Source organism: Heterodontus francisci, chromosome 8, assembly GCF_036365525.1.
Source record: "Heterodontus francisci isolate sHetFra1 chromosome 8, sHetFra1.hap1, whole genome shotgun sequence".
In the NCBI taxonomy this organism is placed as follows: domain Eukaryota; kingdom Metazoa; phylum Chordata; class Chondrichthyes; order Heterodontiformes; family Heterodontidae; genus Heterodontus; species Heterodontus francisci.
In genome coordinates, this window is record NC_090378.1 from 23,468,165 (window position 1) to 23,483,013 (window position 14,849).

General features: G+C 46.0%; 1 protein-coding gene across 3 annotated transcripts in view; it reads right to left on the reverse strand.

Annotated features, from left to right (window-relative positions):
- Nucleotides 1-14,478, reverse strand: part of LOC137372695 (divergent protein kinase domain 1A-like) — an 83,589-nt gene extending 69,111 nt beyond the window's left edge. For 2 of the 3 annotated variants that reach the window (XM_068036799.1, XM_068036795.1), the window contains exon 1: nucleotides 14,191-14,274. In XM_068036799.1, coding sequence (XP_067892900.1) covers nucleotides 14,191-14,271 — 81 coding nt within the window. In that variant the 5' untranslated portion in view covers nucleotides 14,272-14,274. Of the gene's footprint in view, nucleotides 1-14,190 lie in introns of all 3 variants that reach the window. The other variant, XM_068036800.1, reaches the window with a different exon arrangement.
- Nucleotides 14,479-14,849: the final 371 nt, after the last annotated feature.

Below are 14,849 nucleotides of genomic sequence, written 5' to 3' on the forward strand. Positions count from 1 at the left end.
ATAATCAAATCATATCAATTATGCAGCAAAGCCAGTGAAGGGTATAAGGCAGGAACAATCGATCACAGATTCTCTTTTCACACTCAAATAATTAAAACAAAAAGTAATATTTACTTTCCATATCAACATTCAGTAAAAGCAAAGCAAAGTTGCTATTATCTGCACCCAATAGATTTAGTAGCAGACAAGGATGGAGCGAAATAAAAATTCATGACTAAAAGGGCTTAGAGGAATTTCATACCACCCACTCGATCTGACAGCTACATACCCAATTGCTGAAATATCAGAATATACTGAGGCTTTAAAATTGCACGTGAATATTTGCATACCAGTGCTAAAGAAATGGTTTACACATCCAGATATTGTACATAGAGGAAATGTACAGGAACACATCAAGTGTTTGTGTACCAAAATACATATAGTACAATTCCGACCACAAAGGTTTATTCACATTATTATTGCCTTTTCCTTTATGAGACTAGAAATTCAGTTACATGATTGACAACAACTTTACGATTTTGTGTTTTTTTTCTCTCCTCGGGAAATATTGCAGTGCACCTTTAAGGCTGTAAAAGATCAGTACTTCTTAAGGCAGCAAGCTCGGAGTCACTGAGCCAAAGTGCATTCTGGTTGCCAGGCAATAACCATAAAGAGTGAGAGAAAACAGAGCTACAATGCATCTGTTCTAACTTTGAAACTAGCTGGCAAAAAACTGGTTTGTTCAGTTGACAGACTGTTCCAGCTTGTGAAGGAAATAGGAAAGCTCTCTAAGTCAATTTAAACCCTGTGTAGTTTCTCTCTCAAATTTCTAAAAAGCTTCAAGCCAAATTAATCCCTTCAAGAAAAAAAATGGTTTTTATTCTTTCATACCAAATTATTGATCTGCTGTGTTCATCGCTGGGAAAAAAAGTTTAATACTACAACTGCTGAACTGATCTGCTGAATTCCTATCTCTGGAAGGACCTTGGGATTCTTCACGCCTTGGAAGACTGCAAGTGAATTTTGACTGTGTTGTATTAGAAGACAGTTTAAAAAAAATTTATTTAGAGATACAGCACTGAAACAGGCCCTTCGGCCCAGAGTCTGTGCTGCCCAACAACCACCCATATTCCCTACCATCTACCTACACTAGGGGCAATTTACAATGGCCATTTTACCTATCACCTGCAAGTCTTCGGCTGTGGGAGGAAACCGGAGCACCCGGCGAAAACCCACGCAGACACAGGGAGAACTTGCAAACTCCGCACAGGCAGTACCCAGAATCGAACCTGGGTCCCTGCAGCTGTGAGGCTGCAGTGCTAACCACTGCGCCACTGTGCCGGAAGTGTAATCTGCAAAGACTATTGTTTTTTCTATTTTTTCCGGCAGCTAATGAAAAACCAATGGCAGATAATTTAAACCAATATTCTGCATCTGTCTTCACAGTGGAGGACACTATAAACATCCCAACAATAATAGATGAACAAGGAGGAACTTGTAACAATCCCTATCATGAGGGAAAAGGTGCTGGACAAATTGATGGGACTAAAGGCAGACACGTTGCCAGGACCTTATGGCCTGCATCCAAGGGTTTTAAAAGAAGAGGCTGCAGAGATAGTGGAGGCATTGGTCATAATATACCAAAACTCACTGGATTCCGGTAGGGTATCAGCAGATAGGAAAACTGCTAATGTGACACCCCTATTCAAGAAAGGAGGGAGACAGAACGCAGGAAACTACAGACCAGTTAGCTTATCAGTCATTGAGAAAATGCTAGAGTCCATTATTAAGGAAGAAATAGCAGGCCATTTAGAAAAACATAATGCAATCAAATAGAGTCAACATGGTTTTATGAAAGGGAAATCATGTTTGACAAATTTGTTACAGTTCTTTGAGGATATAACAAGCAGAGTGGATAAAGGGGAACCAGTAGATGTAGTGTATTTGGATTTTCAGAAAGCGTTTGATAAGGTGCCACATAAAAAGTTACGACACAAAATAAGAGCTCAGGGTATTGGGGGTAATGTGTTGGCATGGATTGAGGATTGGCTAACACACAGAATAGAGAGAGTCGGGATCAATGGGTCTTTTTCAGGTTGGAAAGCCGTAACTAGTGGGGTGCCACAAGGATTGGTCCTAGGGCCTCAACTATTTACTATCTATATTAATGACTTAGAGGAAGGGACAGAGTGTAGTGTATCTAAATTTGCTGACGATACAAAAATAGGTGGGAAGGCATGTTGTGATGAGGACACAAAGAATGTGCAAAGGGATATAGATAGGTTAAGCGAGTGGGCAAAAACTTGGCAGATGGCGTTCAATGTGGGAAAGTGTGAGGTAATCCACTCTGATAGGAAGAACAAAAAGACAGATTATTTAGATGGAGAAAGACTACAAAATACAGCAGTGCGGAGGGATCTGGGTGTTCTTGTGCATGAAACACAAGGTTAGCATGCAGGTGCAGCAAGTAATTAGGAAGGCAAATGGAATTTTGGTCTTTATTGCTAGGGGGTTAGAGTTTTAAAATAGGGAAGTCTTGTTACAACTGTACAGGGTGTTGGTGAGGCCACACCTGGAGTACTATGTACAGTTTTGGTCCCCTTATTTAAGGAAAGAGAGACTAGCATTGGAGGCAGTTCAGAAAAAGTTCACTAGGCTGATTCCTGGGGCGAAGGGGTTGTTTTATCAAGAACGGCTAAACAGGTTAGGCCTTTATTCATTGGAGTTTAGAAGAATGAGAGGTGATCTCATTGAAACATATAAGATTCTAAGGGGGCTTGACAGGGTAGATGTTGAGAAGATGTTTCCACTAGTGGGGGAAATCTCAAACTAGGGGACATAATTACAGAATAAGGGGGCACACATTTAAAACTGAGATGCGAAGGAATTTCTTCTCTCAGAGGGTAGTGAGTCTCTGGAATTCTCTGCCTCAGAGTTGTGGAGGCTAGGTCACTAAATGTATTTAAGGAGGAGGTGGATAGATTTTTGAAATCTCGGGGAGTCGAGGGTTAGGCGAAGCAGGCCCGAAAGAGGAGTTGAGGCCTGGGACAGATCAGCCATGATCTTACTGAATGGCGGGGCAGGCTTGAGGGGCTGAATGGCCTACTCCTGTTCCTATTTCTTATGTTAGTTTGAGTATATATATGCAAATGCGGGAGTTAAGATTTTTTAAATAAGTCATAAGGTCTTTAGATATTGGTTTATCTTATCTTAGTATTTAAGATTTTTCTTTGTTTTCATAAATAGTTAATTTGTTGATATCTAAAGATACCTGGTTTGGTTCACCTCATTCAGGGGTTACTGGATTGTTACAATTCGGCTGCTGCTTTCTTCGATTTGGTAAGCTTAAAGAAATATGATGCGACCTGTGGAGCAACTGCACTGAATTAACAGTTTGTTACTCCCACCGCAATCAGAATCATATATTTTGATTGGAGGCTTTGTCATGAGCAGTAGTAAAAATAGCACCTTTGACACCGTAAAACGTCCCAAGGAACTTCACAGAGGTCCTATCAAACACAACGTGACAGAAAAGCAACATAAGGAGATATTAGGACAGATGACCAAAAGCTTTATCAAAGAGGTGGGTTTTAAGGAGCATCTTAAAAAGGACAGAGGTAGGGAGGCAGAGAGGGATTTCTGGCATTACCAACGCAGAATCCCCCACTATCAAAATCCTGGGGGTCACCACTGACCAGAAACTGAACCAGACTAGCCACATAAATACTGTGGCTACAATAGCAGATCAGAGGTTGGGAATTCTGCAGCAAAAAACTTACCTCCTGACTCCCCAATGTCTGTTTACCGTCTACAAGGCACAAGTCAGAGGTGTGATGGAATATTCTTCACTTCCTGGATGGGTGCAGATCCAAAACCACTCAAGAAGCTTGACACCATCCAGAACAAAGCAGCCCGCTTGATTGGCACCCCATCCATCACCTTCAATATTCACTCCCTCCATCACTGACGCATAGTGGCAGCAGTGTGTACCATCTACAAGATACACTACAGTAACTCACCACATCTCCTTCAACAGCACCTTCCACACCTGCAACCTCTACCACCTAGAAGGACAAGGACAGCAGATGCACGGGAACACCTCCAACTGCAAGTTCCCCTCCAAGTCACACAGCATCCTGACATGGAACCATAATCGCCATTCCTTCACTGTCGCTGGCTCAAAATCCTGGAACTGCCTTCCTAAGGACTGCAGGTCAAGAAGGCAGGTCACCACCACCTTCTGAAGGGCAATTAAGGATGGGCAATAAATGCTGGCATAGCCAGTGACACCCACATCCCCCGAATAAAAAAAAATTAGGAAGGGATTCCAGAGCTTGGACCTAGGTAGCTGAAAGCATGGTCGCCAATAACGGAGGAGCGATTAAAATCAGGGATGCTCAAGAGGCCAGAATTGGAGGAACACAGATGTCATGGGGTTGGAGAAGATTAGGTATTGGGAGAGGCCAGGCCACTGAGGTATTTGCAAACAAGGATGAGAATTTTAAAATTGATGTGTTGCTAGAACAGGAGCTAAAGTAGGTCAGCAAACACACGGATGATGGATGAATCGGTATGAGCTAGGATACAGGCAGAGTTTTGAATGAGCTCATGTTTATGAACGATGGAAGAAGGGAGATTGGTCAGGAGAGTGTTGAAATCGTCAAGTCTGGAGGTAACAAAGGAATGGATGTGCTGAGGTAGGGGTGGAATCAGGCGAAGTTACAGATGTGAAAGTTGAGGGTCTTGGTGGAAGCAGATGTGTGATAAAGTTCAAGCAAAGATTGTTAGATGCAAGCTGTTAATTATTTAAGTGCCAGCTCAGAAACATTCTAATTTTTCTTCCCTTCAGTTCTCTCCATGTCTTCTCAGATACAGTTCCTCAGGCTGTTGCCTTCTTCAGGCACTTTGCCCAGGTGGCATCATTGTCAAGCCTGATCTTAACGTTACATCCACACAGAGTCTTTCCAGCAGGAGTCACAACTGAATTATGCTCAAGAACATAAATTCTGCCTGATTTTTTCCCTCCTCCAAGCTGACATTTTATAAACCAAGATATTATAAAAGAAAACATTCAATTTATTCTATTCAAGCTCAGAATCAAGTTGTGATAGTTTCATAAGATCTAACTGGACCACAGCAAGCACAAGTGCTTGGTTTCCATTGCCAAAAGGGCTCACTACTCCAGGATCATCCTGAAATGCAAACCCCCCTCCCTCCCTCCCCCCCACAATGTCAACCGTCTCCCGAAATCCCCCTCACCTGCCCCCTCCACCCATTTTTTAAAAATTCATTCATGATGTGGGCGTCACTGGCAAGGCCAGCATTTATTGCCCATCCCTATGCCCTTGAGAAGGTGGTGGTGAGCTGTCTTCTTGAACCGCTGCAGTCCATGTGAGGTAGGTACACCCACAGCGCTGTTAGGAAGGGAGTTCCAGGATTTTGACCCAGCGACAGTGAACGAACGGCGATATAGTTCCAAGTCAGGATGCTGTGTGACTTGGAGGGGAACTTGCAGGTGGTGGTGTTCCCATGCATTTGCTACCCTTGTCCTTCTCGTTGGTAGAGGTTGCAGGTTTGGAAGGTGCTGTTGAAGGAGCCTAGGTGAGTTGCTGCAGTGCATCTTGTAGATGGTACACACTGCTGCCACTGTGCGTCAGTGGTGGAGGGAGTCAATGTTTGTGAATAGGGTGTCAATCAAGCAGGCTGCTTTGTCCTGGATGGCGTCAAACTTCTTGAGTGTTGTTGGAACTGCACCCATCCAGGCAAGTGGGGAATATTCCATCACACTCCTGACTTGCAGATGGTGGACCGGCTTTGGGGAAATCAGGAGGCGAGTTACTCGCCACAGGATTCCTAGACTCTGACCTGCTCTTGTAGCCATGGTATTTATATGGCTACTACAGCGCACTGTCGGCAATGCTGGTACCGGCGCATGAGGATGTCGCTCACCTCCCGAAGGACGCGGATGAGATTTCCAGTCGATGGTGGGAACTGAGAAAATGGCTTTTTACCTGCACCCCCTTTCCTGCTCCACTCTCTCAGCTCACCTCCCCCCCCACCCCCGCACCGCACCATCTTCCCCCTACACCCCCCCCACCCCCTTCCCAGATCCCCCTCCTCCCACCGGCATCATCCAACACCTGTGTAGGGGCCCTAACAACCCCACTGCCTTGTGGGCATCTTGGGAGTGACCAAGGCTAAGGGAGTAAACCCTAACAGAAAATCCTAAGTGCAACCCCGTAGGCGGTCATGTGTCACCTTTGGCATGTTTCCGGCAGTTCCTGCAGCCATACCGGTGCCAAACGTCATGCTCTGCACTCCTTTGGACCCCACCAGAAAGGCCGAGAGGGGGGTTTTGACGATTGGGCAACTCTCAATCTCCATAAATTCGCCCAGGCATGCGCCATGGAGAGGTCACTCCATAGGTGCCTCACAGCGACTGAAACAACACGGAAGGCTGCAGTTACGGGTTATAAGTCCAGCTAAATTGGCGTAGAAACTGGGCGCCATGGGTTGCCTTTGTTGGTGGGAGAGGTCATCGCACCTCACTGGACAGCTGCGCCCGCCTCAAACCGGGCAGCCCCCAGTCAATAAGGTTCTGTCCCGCCACAGTCTACCTGCTTCAATGGGTGCTTGGAGCTCAGGGTTATTGCCCGAAAGGTGGACTGCAACACCGCACCAAACAACATGAAAAAATGAAAGAAGGTACCAGTCCTTTGCTTTGCAAGCTGGAACGTCAGAACTGTGTGTCCTGGCCTGTCGGAAGACCTTACACAAATCAACGATTCTCAGAAGACCGCCATCATGAACAACGAGCTCAGTAGACTCAATGTAGACATTGCAGCGCTTCAGGAGACACGCCTCCCCACGAGTGGATCCCAAGCAGAGCAAGACTACACCTTCTTCTGGCAGGGCTGGGATCCTGAAGAACCAAGACAGCATGGAGTGGGCTTTGCCATCAGAAACTCTTTGCTCAGCATGATAGAGCCTCCCTCAAGGCTCGGAACGCATACTGTCCATCCGACTGCTCACCACCTCTGGTCCAGTACACCTACTCAGCATTTATGCTCCAACACTCTGCTCCCCACCTGAAGCTAAAGATCAGTTCTACGAGGAACTCCATAACATCATTATCAGCATCCCCAACACCGAACACCTATTCCTGCTGGGGGACTTTAATGCCAGGGTTGGGGCCAACCATGACTCATGGCCCTCCTGCCTTGGGCGCTATGGCGTTGGAAGGATGAATGAGAACGGGCAGAGACTGCTTGAGTTGTGTACCTATCATAACCTCTGCATCACCAACTCGTTCTTTCACACTAAACCCTGTCACCAGGTTTCTTGGAGGCACCCAAGATCGCGTCGTTGGCACCAGCTAGACCTCATCATCACAAGGCGAGCCTCCTTAAACAGTGTTCAAATCACACGCAGCTTCCACAGTGCAGACTGCGACACCGACCACTCCCTGGTGTGCAGCAAGGTTGGACTCAGACCAAAGAAGTTGCATCATGCCAAGCAGAAGGGCCACCCGCGCATCAACACGAGCAGAATTTCTCATCCACAGCTGTAACAAAAATTTCTAAATTCACTTGTAACAGCCCTTCAAAAACACTCTCACAGGGGATGCTGAGACCAAGTGGGCCCACATCAGAGACGCCATCTACGAGTCAGCTTTGACCACCTACGGCAAACGTGCGAAGAGAAATGCAGACTGGTTTCAATCTCATAATGAAGAGCTGGAACCTGTCATAGCCGCTAAGCGCATTGCACTGTTCAACTACAAGAAAGCCCCCAGCGAGTTAACATCCGTAGCACTTAAAGCAGCCAGAAGCACTGCACAAAGAACAGCCAGGCGCTGCGCAAACGACTACTGGCAACACCTATGCAGTCATATTCAGCTGGCCTCTGACACTGGAAACATCAGAGGAATGTATGATGGCATTAAGAGAGCTCTTGGGCCAACCATCAAGAAGATCGCCCCCCTCAAATCTAAATCAGGGGACATAATCACTGACCAACGCAAACAAATGGACTGCTGGGTTCAGCACCACCTAGAACTGTACTCCAGGAAGAATGTTGTCACTGAGACTGCCCTCAATGCAGCCCAGCCTCTACCAGTCATGGATGAGCTGGACATACAGCCAACAAAATCGGAACTCAGTGATGCCATTGATTCTCTAGCCAGCGGAAAAGCCCCTGGGAAGGACAGCATTACCCCTGAAATAATCAAGAGTGCCAAGCCTGCTATACTCTCAGCACTACATGAACTGCTATGCCTGTGCTGGGACGAGGGAGCAGTACCTCAGGACATGCGCGATGCCAATATCATCACCTTCTATAAAAACAAAAGGTGACCGCGGTGACTGCAACAACTACCGTGGAATCTCCCTGCTCAGCATAGTGGGGAAAGTCTTTGCTCGAGTCGCTCTAAACAGGCTCCAGAAGCTGGCCGAGCGCGTCTACCTGAGGCACAGTGTGGCTTTCGTGCAGAGAGATCGACCGTTGACATGCTGTTCTCCCTCCATCAGATACAGGAGAAATGCCGCAAACAACAGATGCCCCTCTACGTTGCTTTCATTGATCTCACCAAAGCCTTTGACCTCGTCAGCAGACGTGGTCTCTTCAGACTACTAGAAAATATTGGATGTCCACCAAAGCTACTAAGTATCATCACCTCATTCCATGACAATATGAAAGGCACAATTCAACATGGCGGCTCCTCATCAGACCCCTTTCCTATCCTGAGTGGCATGAATCAGGGCTGTGTTCTCGCACCCACACTTTTTGGGATTTTCTTCTCCCTGCTGCTTTCACATGCGTTCAAGTCTTCTGAAGAAGGAATTTTCCTCCACACAAGATCAGGGGGCAGGTTGTTCAACCTTGCCCATCGAAGAGCGAAGTCCAAAGTATGGAAAGTCCTCATCAGGGAACTCCTCTTTGCTGACGATGCTGCTTTAACATCTCACACTGAAGAGTGCCTGCAGAGTCTCATCGACAGGTTTGCAGCTGCCTGCAACGAATTTGGCCTAACCATCAGCCTCAAGAAAACGAACATCATGGGGCAGGACGCCAGAAATGCTCCATCCATCAATATTGGCAACCACGCTCTGGAAGTGGTTCAAGAGTTCACCTACCTAGGCTCAACTATCACCAGTAACCTGTCTCTAGATGCAGAAATCAACAAGCGCATGGGTAAGGCTTCCACTGTTATGTCCAGACTGGCCAAGAGAGTGTGGGAAAATGGCGCACTGACACGGAACACAAAAGTTCAAGTGTATCAAGCCTGTGTCCTCAGTACCTTGCTCTATGGCAGCGAGGCCTGGACAACGTATGTCAGCCAAGAGCGATGTCTCAATTCATTCCATCTTCGCTGCCTCCGGAGAATACTTGGCATCAGGTGGCAGGACCGTATCTCCAACACAGAAGTCCTCGAGGCGGCCAACATCCCCAGCTGATACACACTACTGAGTCAGCGGCGCTTGAGATGGCTTGGCCATGTGAGCCGCATGGAAGATGGCAGGATCCCCAAAGACACATTGTACAGCGAGCTCGCCACTGGTATCAGACCCACCGGCCGCCCATGTCTCCGCTTTAAAAACGTCTGCAAACACGACATGAAATCCTGTGACAATGATCACAAGTCGTGGGTGTCAGTTGCCAGCGTTCGCCAGAGCTGGCGGGCAGCCATAAAGGCGGGGCTAAAGTGTGGCGAGTCGAAGAGACTTAGCAGTTGGCAGGAAAAAAGACAGAGGCGCAAGGGGAGAGCCAACTGTGTAACAGCCCCGACAAACAAATTTCTCTGCAGCACCTGTGGAAGAGCCTGTCACTGTAGAATTGGCCTTTATAGCCACTCCAGGCGCTACTTCACACACCACTGACCACCTCCGAGACCCATTGTCTCTCGAGATAAGGAGGCCAAAGAAGAAGACGACTCCAGTTCAGTTTCTGGTCAATGGTAACCCCTAGGTTGTTGATAGTGGGGGATTCAGTGATGGTAATGCCATTGAATGTCAAGGGGAGATGGTTAAATTCTTTTTTGTCGGAGATGGTCATTGCCTGGCACTTGTGGGGCACGAATGTTACTTGCCACTTATCAGTCCAAGCCTCCTCTTACAAAAATACTTACAATTCTCTCATTATCTTTTTGTCTGAGAGAGATACAGAGGAACAATGAAAAAATTGTGCAATGCAAAGAGAAAGGAAAAATGAGGGAGGCCAAGAGGAAAGCAAACAAAAAGTAAGGTGGGATATAAGCAAACAATTATATGAAGCGACAAATTTTATAAAGTTTTCTACATTAGCAACGTCATATGAGATAAGCTAATATTCAAAAAGAAGCACTGAAAAAATCCATTAAAATATTTCTACAAAAGGTTTTTTAATTCATGTTTCTATCAATTTTCTCTGCTCCCCTTCTCCTCTGCTGTAATAATTGCATTGGTATCAGCACCTTACACCAAGTGCGTACTATTTAAGTAACAGCCTAACTGTGAAGGTCACCAATCTATTCACCCTCAGGTGGGAGTGGAATCACCACAGATGAGGGGGATTGTGATATGCTTGAACAAATTAACATTGAAAAGGATTAGCTGTTTTAGCAGGCTTAAAAGTGGATAAATCCCCAAGCCCAGATGAGATGTATCCCAGGCTGCTTGGTGAGGCAAAGGAGGAAATAGCAGGGGCTCTGACACAAATTTTCAAATCCTCTCTGGCCACAGGAGAGGTACCAGAGGACAGCGAATGTGGTACCAGGGATAAACTAGGTAATTATAGGCTGGTGTGTCTAACATCAGTGGTAGGGAAGCTACTGGAAAAATTGGACAGGATTAATCTCCACTTGGAGAGGCAGGGATTAATCAGGGATAGTCAGCATGGCTTTGTCAGGGGGAGATCGTGTCTAACTAACTTGATTGAATTTTTCAAGGACGTGACTAGATGTGTCGATGAGGGTAAAGCAGTTGATGTAGTCTACATGGATGTCAGTAAGGCTTTTGATAAGGTCCTGCATGGGAGATTGGTTAAGGTGGTAAGAGCCCATGGGATCCAGGGCAATTTGGCAAATTGGATCCAAAATTGGCTCAGTGGAAGGAGCAGAGGGTGATGGTCGAGGCAAAAACAAGAAATGCTGGATTCACTCAGCAGGTCTGGCAGCATCTGTGGAAAGAGAAGCAGAGTTAACGTTTCGGGTCAGTGACCCTTCTTCGGAACTGACAAATATTAGAAAAGTCACAGATTATAAACAAGTGAGGTGGGGGTTGGGCAAGAGATAACAAAGGAGAAGGTGCAGATTGGACCAGGCCACATAGCTGACCAAAAGGTCACGGAGCAAAGGCAAACAATATGTTAATGGTGTGTTGAAAGACAAAGCATTAGTACAGATTAGGTGTGAATATACTGAATATTGAACATCAGCAAGTGCAAACCTGAAGAAAAACAACCTGAAAAAAACAGTGGGTAAGCAAACTGAACAAACTAAGATGAAATGAAATAAATGCAAAAAAAGATTGTAAAAAATGTAAAAAGGAATGCAAAAAAAAAGGGAAGAAAAAATAACTAAAAATGACTAAAAATGAAAGTAAAGTGGGGGGCTGTCATGCTCTGAAATTATTGAACTCAATGTTCAGTCCGGCAGGCTGTAGTGTGCCTAATTGGTAGATGAGATGCTGTTCCTCGAGCTTGCGTTGATGTTCACTGGAACACTGCAGCAATCCCAGGACAGAGATGTGAGCATAAGAGCAGGGGGGAGTGTTGAAATGGCAAGCAACCGGAAGCTCAGGGTCCTGCTTGCGGACTGAGCGATGATGGTGATGGTCGAGGGTTGTTTTTGCGAGTGGGAGCCTGTGGCCAGTGGTGTATCACAGGGATCAGTGCTGGGACCCTTACTATTTGTAACGTGCATTAATGATTTTGACGTGAATATAGGAGGTATGATCAGTAAGTTCACAGATGACACGAAAATTGATGGTGTCGTAAATAGCGAGGAGGAAAGATTACAGGACGATATAGATGGGCTGGTAAGATGGGCAGAGCAGTGGCAAATGGAATTTAATCCTGAGAAGTGTGAGGTGATGCATTTTGGGAGGCCTAACAAGGCAAGGGAATATACAATGGATGGTAGGACCCTAGGAAGTACAGAGTGTCAGAGGGACCTTGGTGTACTTGTCCATAGATCACTGAAGGCAGGAGCACAGGTAGATAAGGTGGTTAGGAAGGCATATGGGACACTTGCCTTTATTAGCCGAGGCATAGAATATAAGAGCAGGGAGGATAATGATGGAGCTATATAAAATGCTATTTAGGCCACAGCTGGAGTACTGTGTACAGTTCTGTGCACCACACTATAGGAAGGATGTGACTGCACTGGAGAGGGTGCAGAGGAGATTCACCAGGATGTTGCCTGGGCTGGAGCATTTCAGCTATGAAGAGAGAGACTGAATAGGCTAGGGTTGTTTTCCTTAGAGCAGAGAATGCTGAGGAGAGATCTGATTGAGGTATACAAAATTATGAGGGGCATAGATAAGAAGAAACTTCTTCCCTTAGCAGAGGTGCCAATAACCAGGCTGCATAGATTTAAGGTAAAGGGCAGGAGGTTTAGAGGGGATTTGAGGAAAAAATTTTCACCTAGAGGGTGGTTGGAATCTGGAACACACTGCCTGAAGGGGTGATAGAGGCAGGAACCCTCATAACATTTAAGAAGTATTTAGATGAGCACTTGAAACTCCATAGCATACAAGGCTATGGGCCAAGTGCTGGAAAATGGGTTCAAATAGATGAGTGCTTGATGTCCGGCACAGACACGATGGGCCAAAGGGCCTGTTTCTATGCTGTGTGACTCATTCAATATCTGCACATTTGCAATTAGGGAAAAGAAGAATTCCGTCAGCAACAGGAATCTAAGTGAAGGAATCGATCCCGAGGGCCATTTAGGCTGCTTCTAGCATCGCAACCACAGCCCTGGCTGGGGATCAAACCTGGAACCTCCTTGGTATCTCTGACTCCATACCTTAACCAACTAAGTCTGAGTTTACGCAACAGCTCACATAACAACTGGGATTGTGAAAATCGACGAACAAGGTCCCAGGTTCAATCCCTATTCTCTGCTATTAAGTTAATTACAGCTGTTCTCATGTTAAGGCAAGACTGGTGTAGATTACCATCATTCCACAATCAAGAAGTAAACTTATCACTAATATCAGTGCCTTGTCTGAATATTTCAGTAAAACCAATGGGTAGCAAATTAAATTCGCGACAAGCCAAATGAGATTTGGATTAAGCCCAGTATTTTCAGTGAACATTTCATCGGTACAAATGCGTCATCCCTTCAGGATTTACACAACTCTGGCGTAATGATTTAAACCCCTTTTCGGTGAAACCATCGTACTTTTAAATAATTTGGCACTCACTCAGTTCAAACAAATAACCAAACAAAAGTAAAAAACGAAATGTATTGTCCAATGGGATCGAACACAAATCTTCCAGCAAAAATAACCACTTCAATTGATCCGATTTCACATCGATCATCTATTCCCCCATAAAATGGTTTGTGCTGCAATCTAACCATCGTAAACGTTAGTATTTTCAACACAATCCAGACCCGGTTAAAGCATTTGGAGGGTTCCACCGCGGAAGAATGATCCCCGTTTGTTTTACTACCACCGTTTTGCCTGATTGCGCACATTTTTACGGGGGAAAAAAAATCAATGTTGGTGAGGGGAGTGGGGAGAAAGCCTGGTTATAAACCCAAAATAAACAAAGAGGATGCATGGGATGTGGGGGTTAACAATTTAAAACATGAATGTCACAGATGAGCAGCATTTCGGACATGATCATACTCGGGGTGCGCACACATATAAAATGTTTTATATGTACACACACTAGTGTGCATAGCAAATCTATTGTGCAGTGGGCCAGTCTCGCGCTGCGCCACGGTCATTCATTCATTCATCCATCCATCCACTCATTCATTCATTCATTCATGTCCTGCGGGGGCTCCGGGGGGAGCACGAGCCGCCCTCGTCCCTCCGGCAGGAGAGGGAGGCAGTGTCACGTGACCGCCGTCTGCCCCGGCGCTGACCGTTCCCCGATTTTTAAATCCAAACGGCCGGTAGGTGTTTTCGTTATTTCTTTTCCCTCTTATTAGACTTTCCCTTCCGTTTAAACCCAATGCAAACATCTATAGGGAGGTGTGTTCATACAGCCGGCCTAACCTACCTGGATGTAGTAGTGGCTGCCGCAGATCTTCCTCAGCGAGGCCCAGGAAAGCAGCCCTCTCGCCATGGTAATGGAGCGCATCCACTCCACCGCGTCCCTCTCTCTCACTCACGTCCTGCAACACTTCGCAACCGCCTAACTCCAACCCACACAGATCACCGCCCGCACCTTGTGTGGTTCTCGCATCATTTGCCCCTCGCTCTCTCTCCCTCCTTCTCCCCTGGTTTTGTTTGAAGCTGTCATTTGTTCCTCCAGCAATTCTGACCAGTCTCTTGTTAAAGGCGCAGTTCCATGGCAGCTGCCGCTGGAATGCGACCAATCGAGCGCAGTTCGCCGACACTTTTTTTTTTGGTGGCCAACTGTAAGTTTTATACTTGCTGTGAAAATGTCTTTTTTTTTCAACTGCGATTTATCAAAATGAGTTTTGAGTCGGCATAAGGAACGCTTCTACATGTTTTAAATTAGATTGTAACGATTATGGAAAAAAAAACTTGGATCTATATCGCGCCTTTCGCGATTACTGGTCGTCCAAAGTGCTTTACATCTAACGAAGTACTTTCACTATTGCAATGTAGAAAATCACAGAATTGTCACAGTGCAGAAGGAGGCCGTTCGGCCCATCGTGTCTGCACTGGCTCTCTGAGCAATTCCCTCAGTTC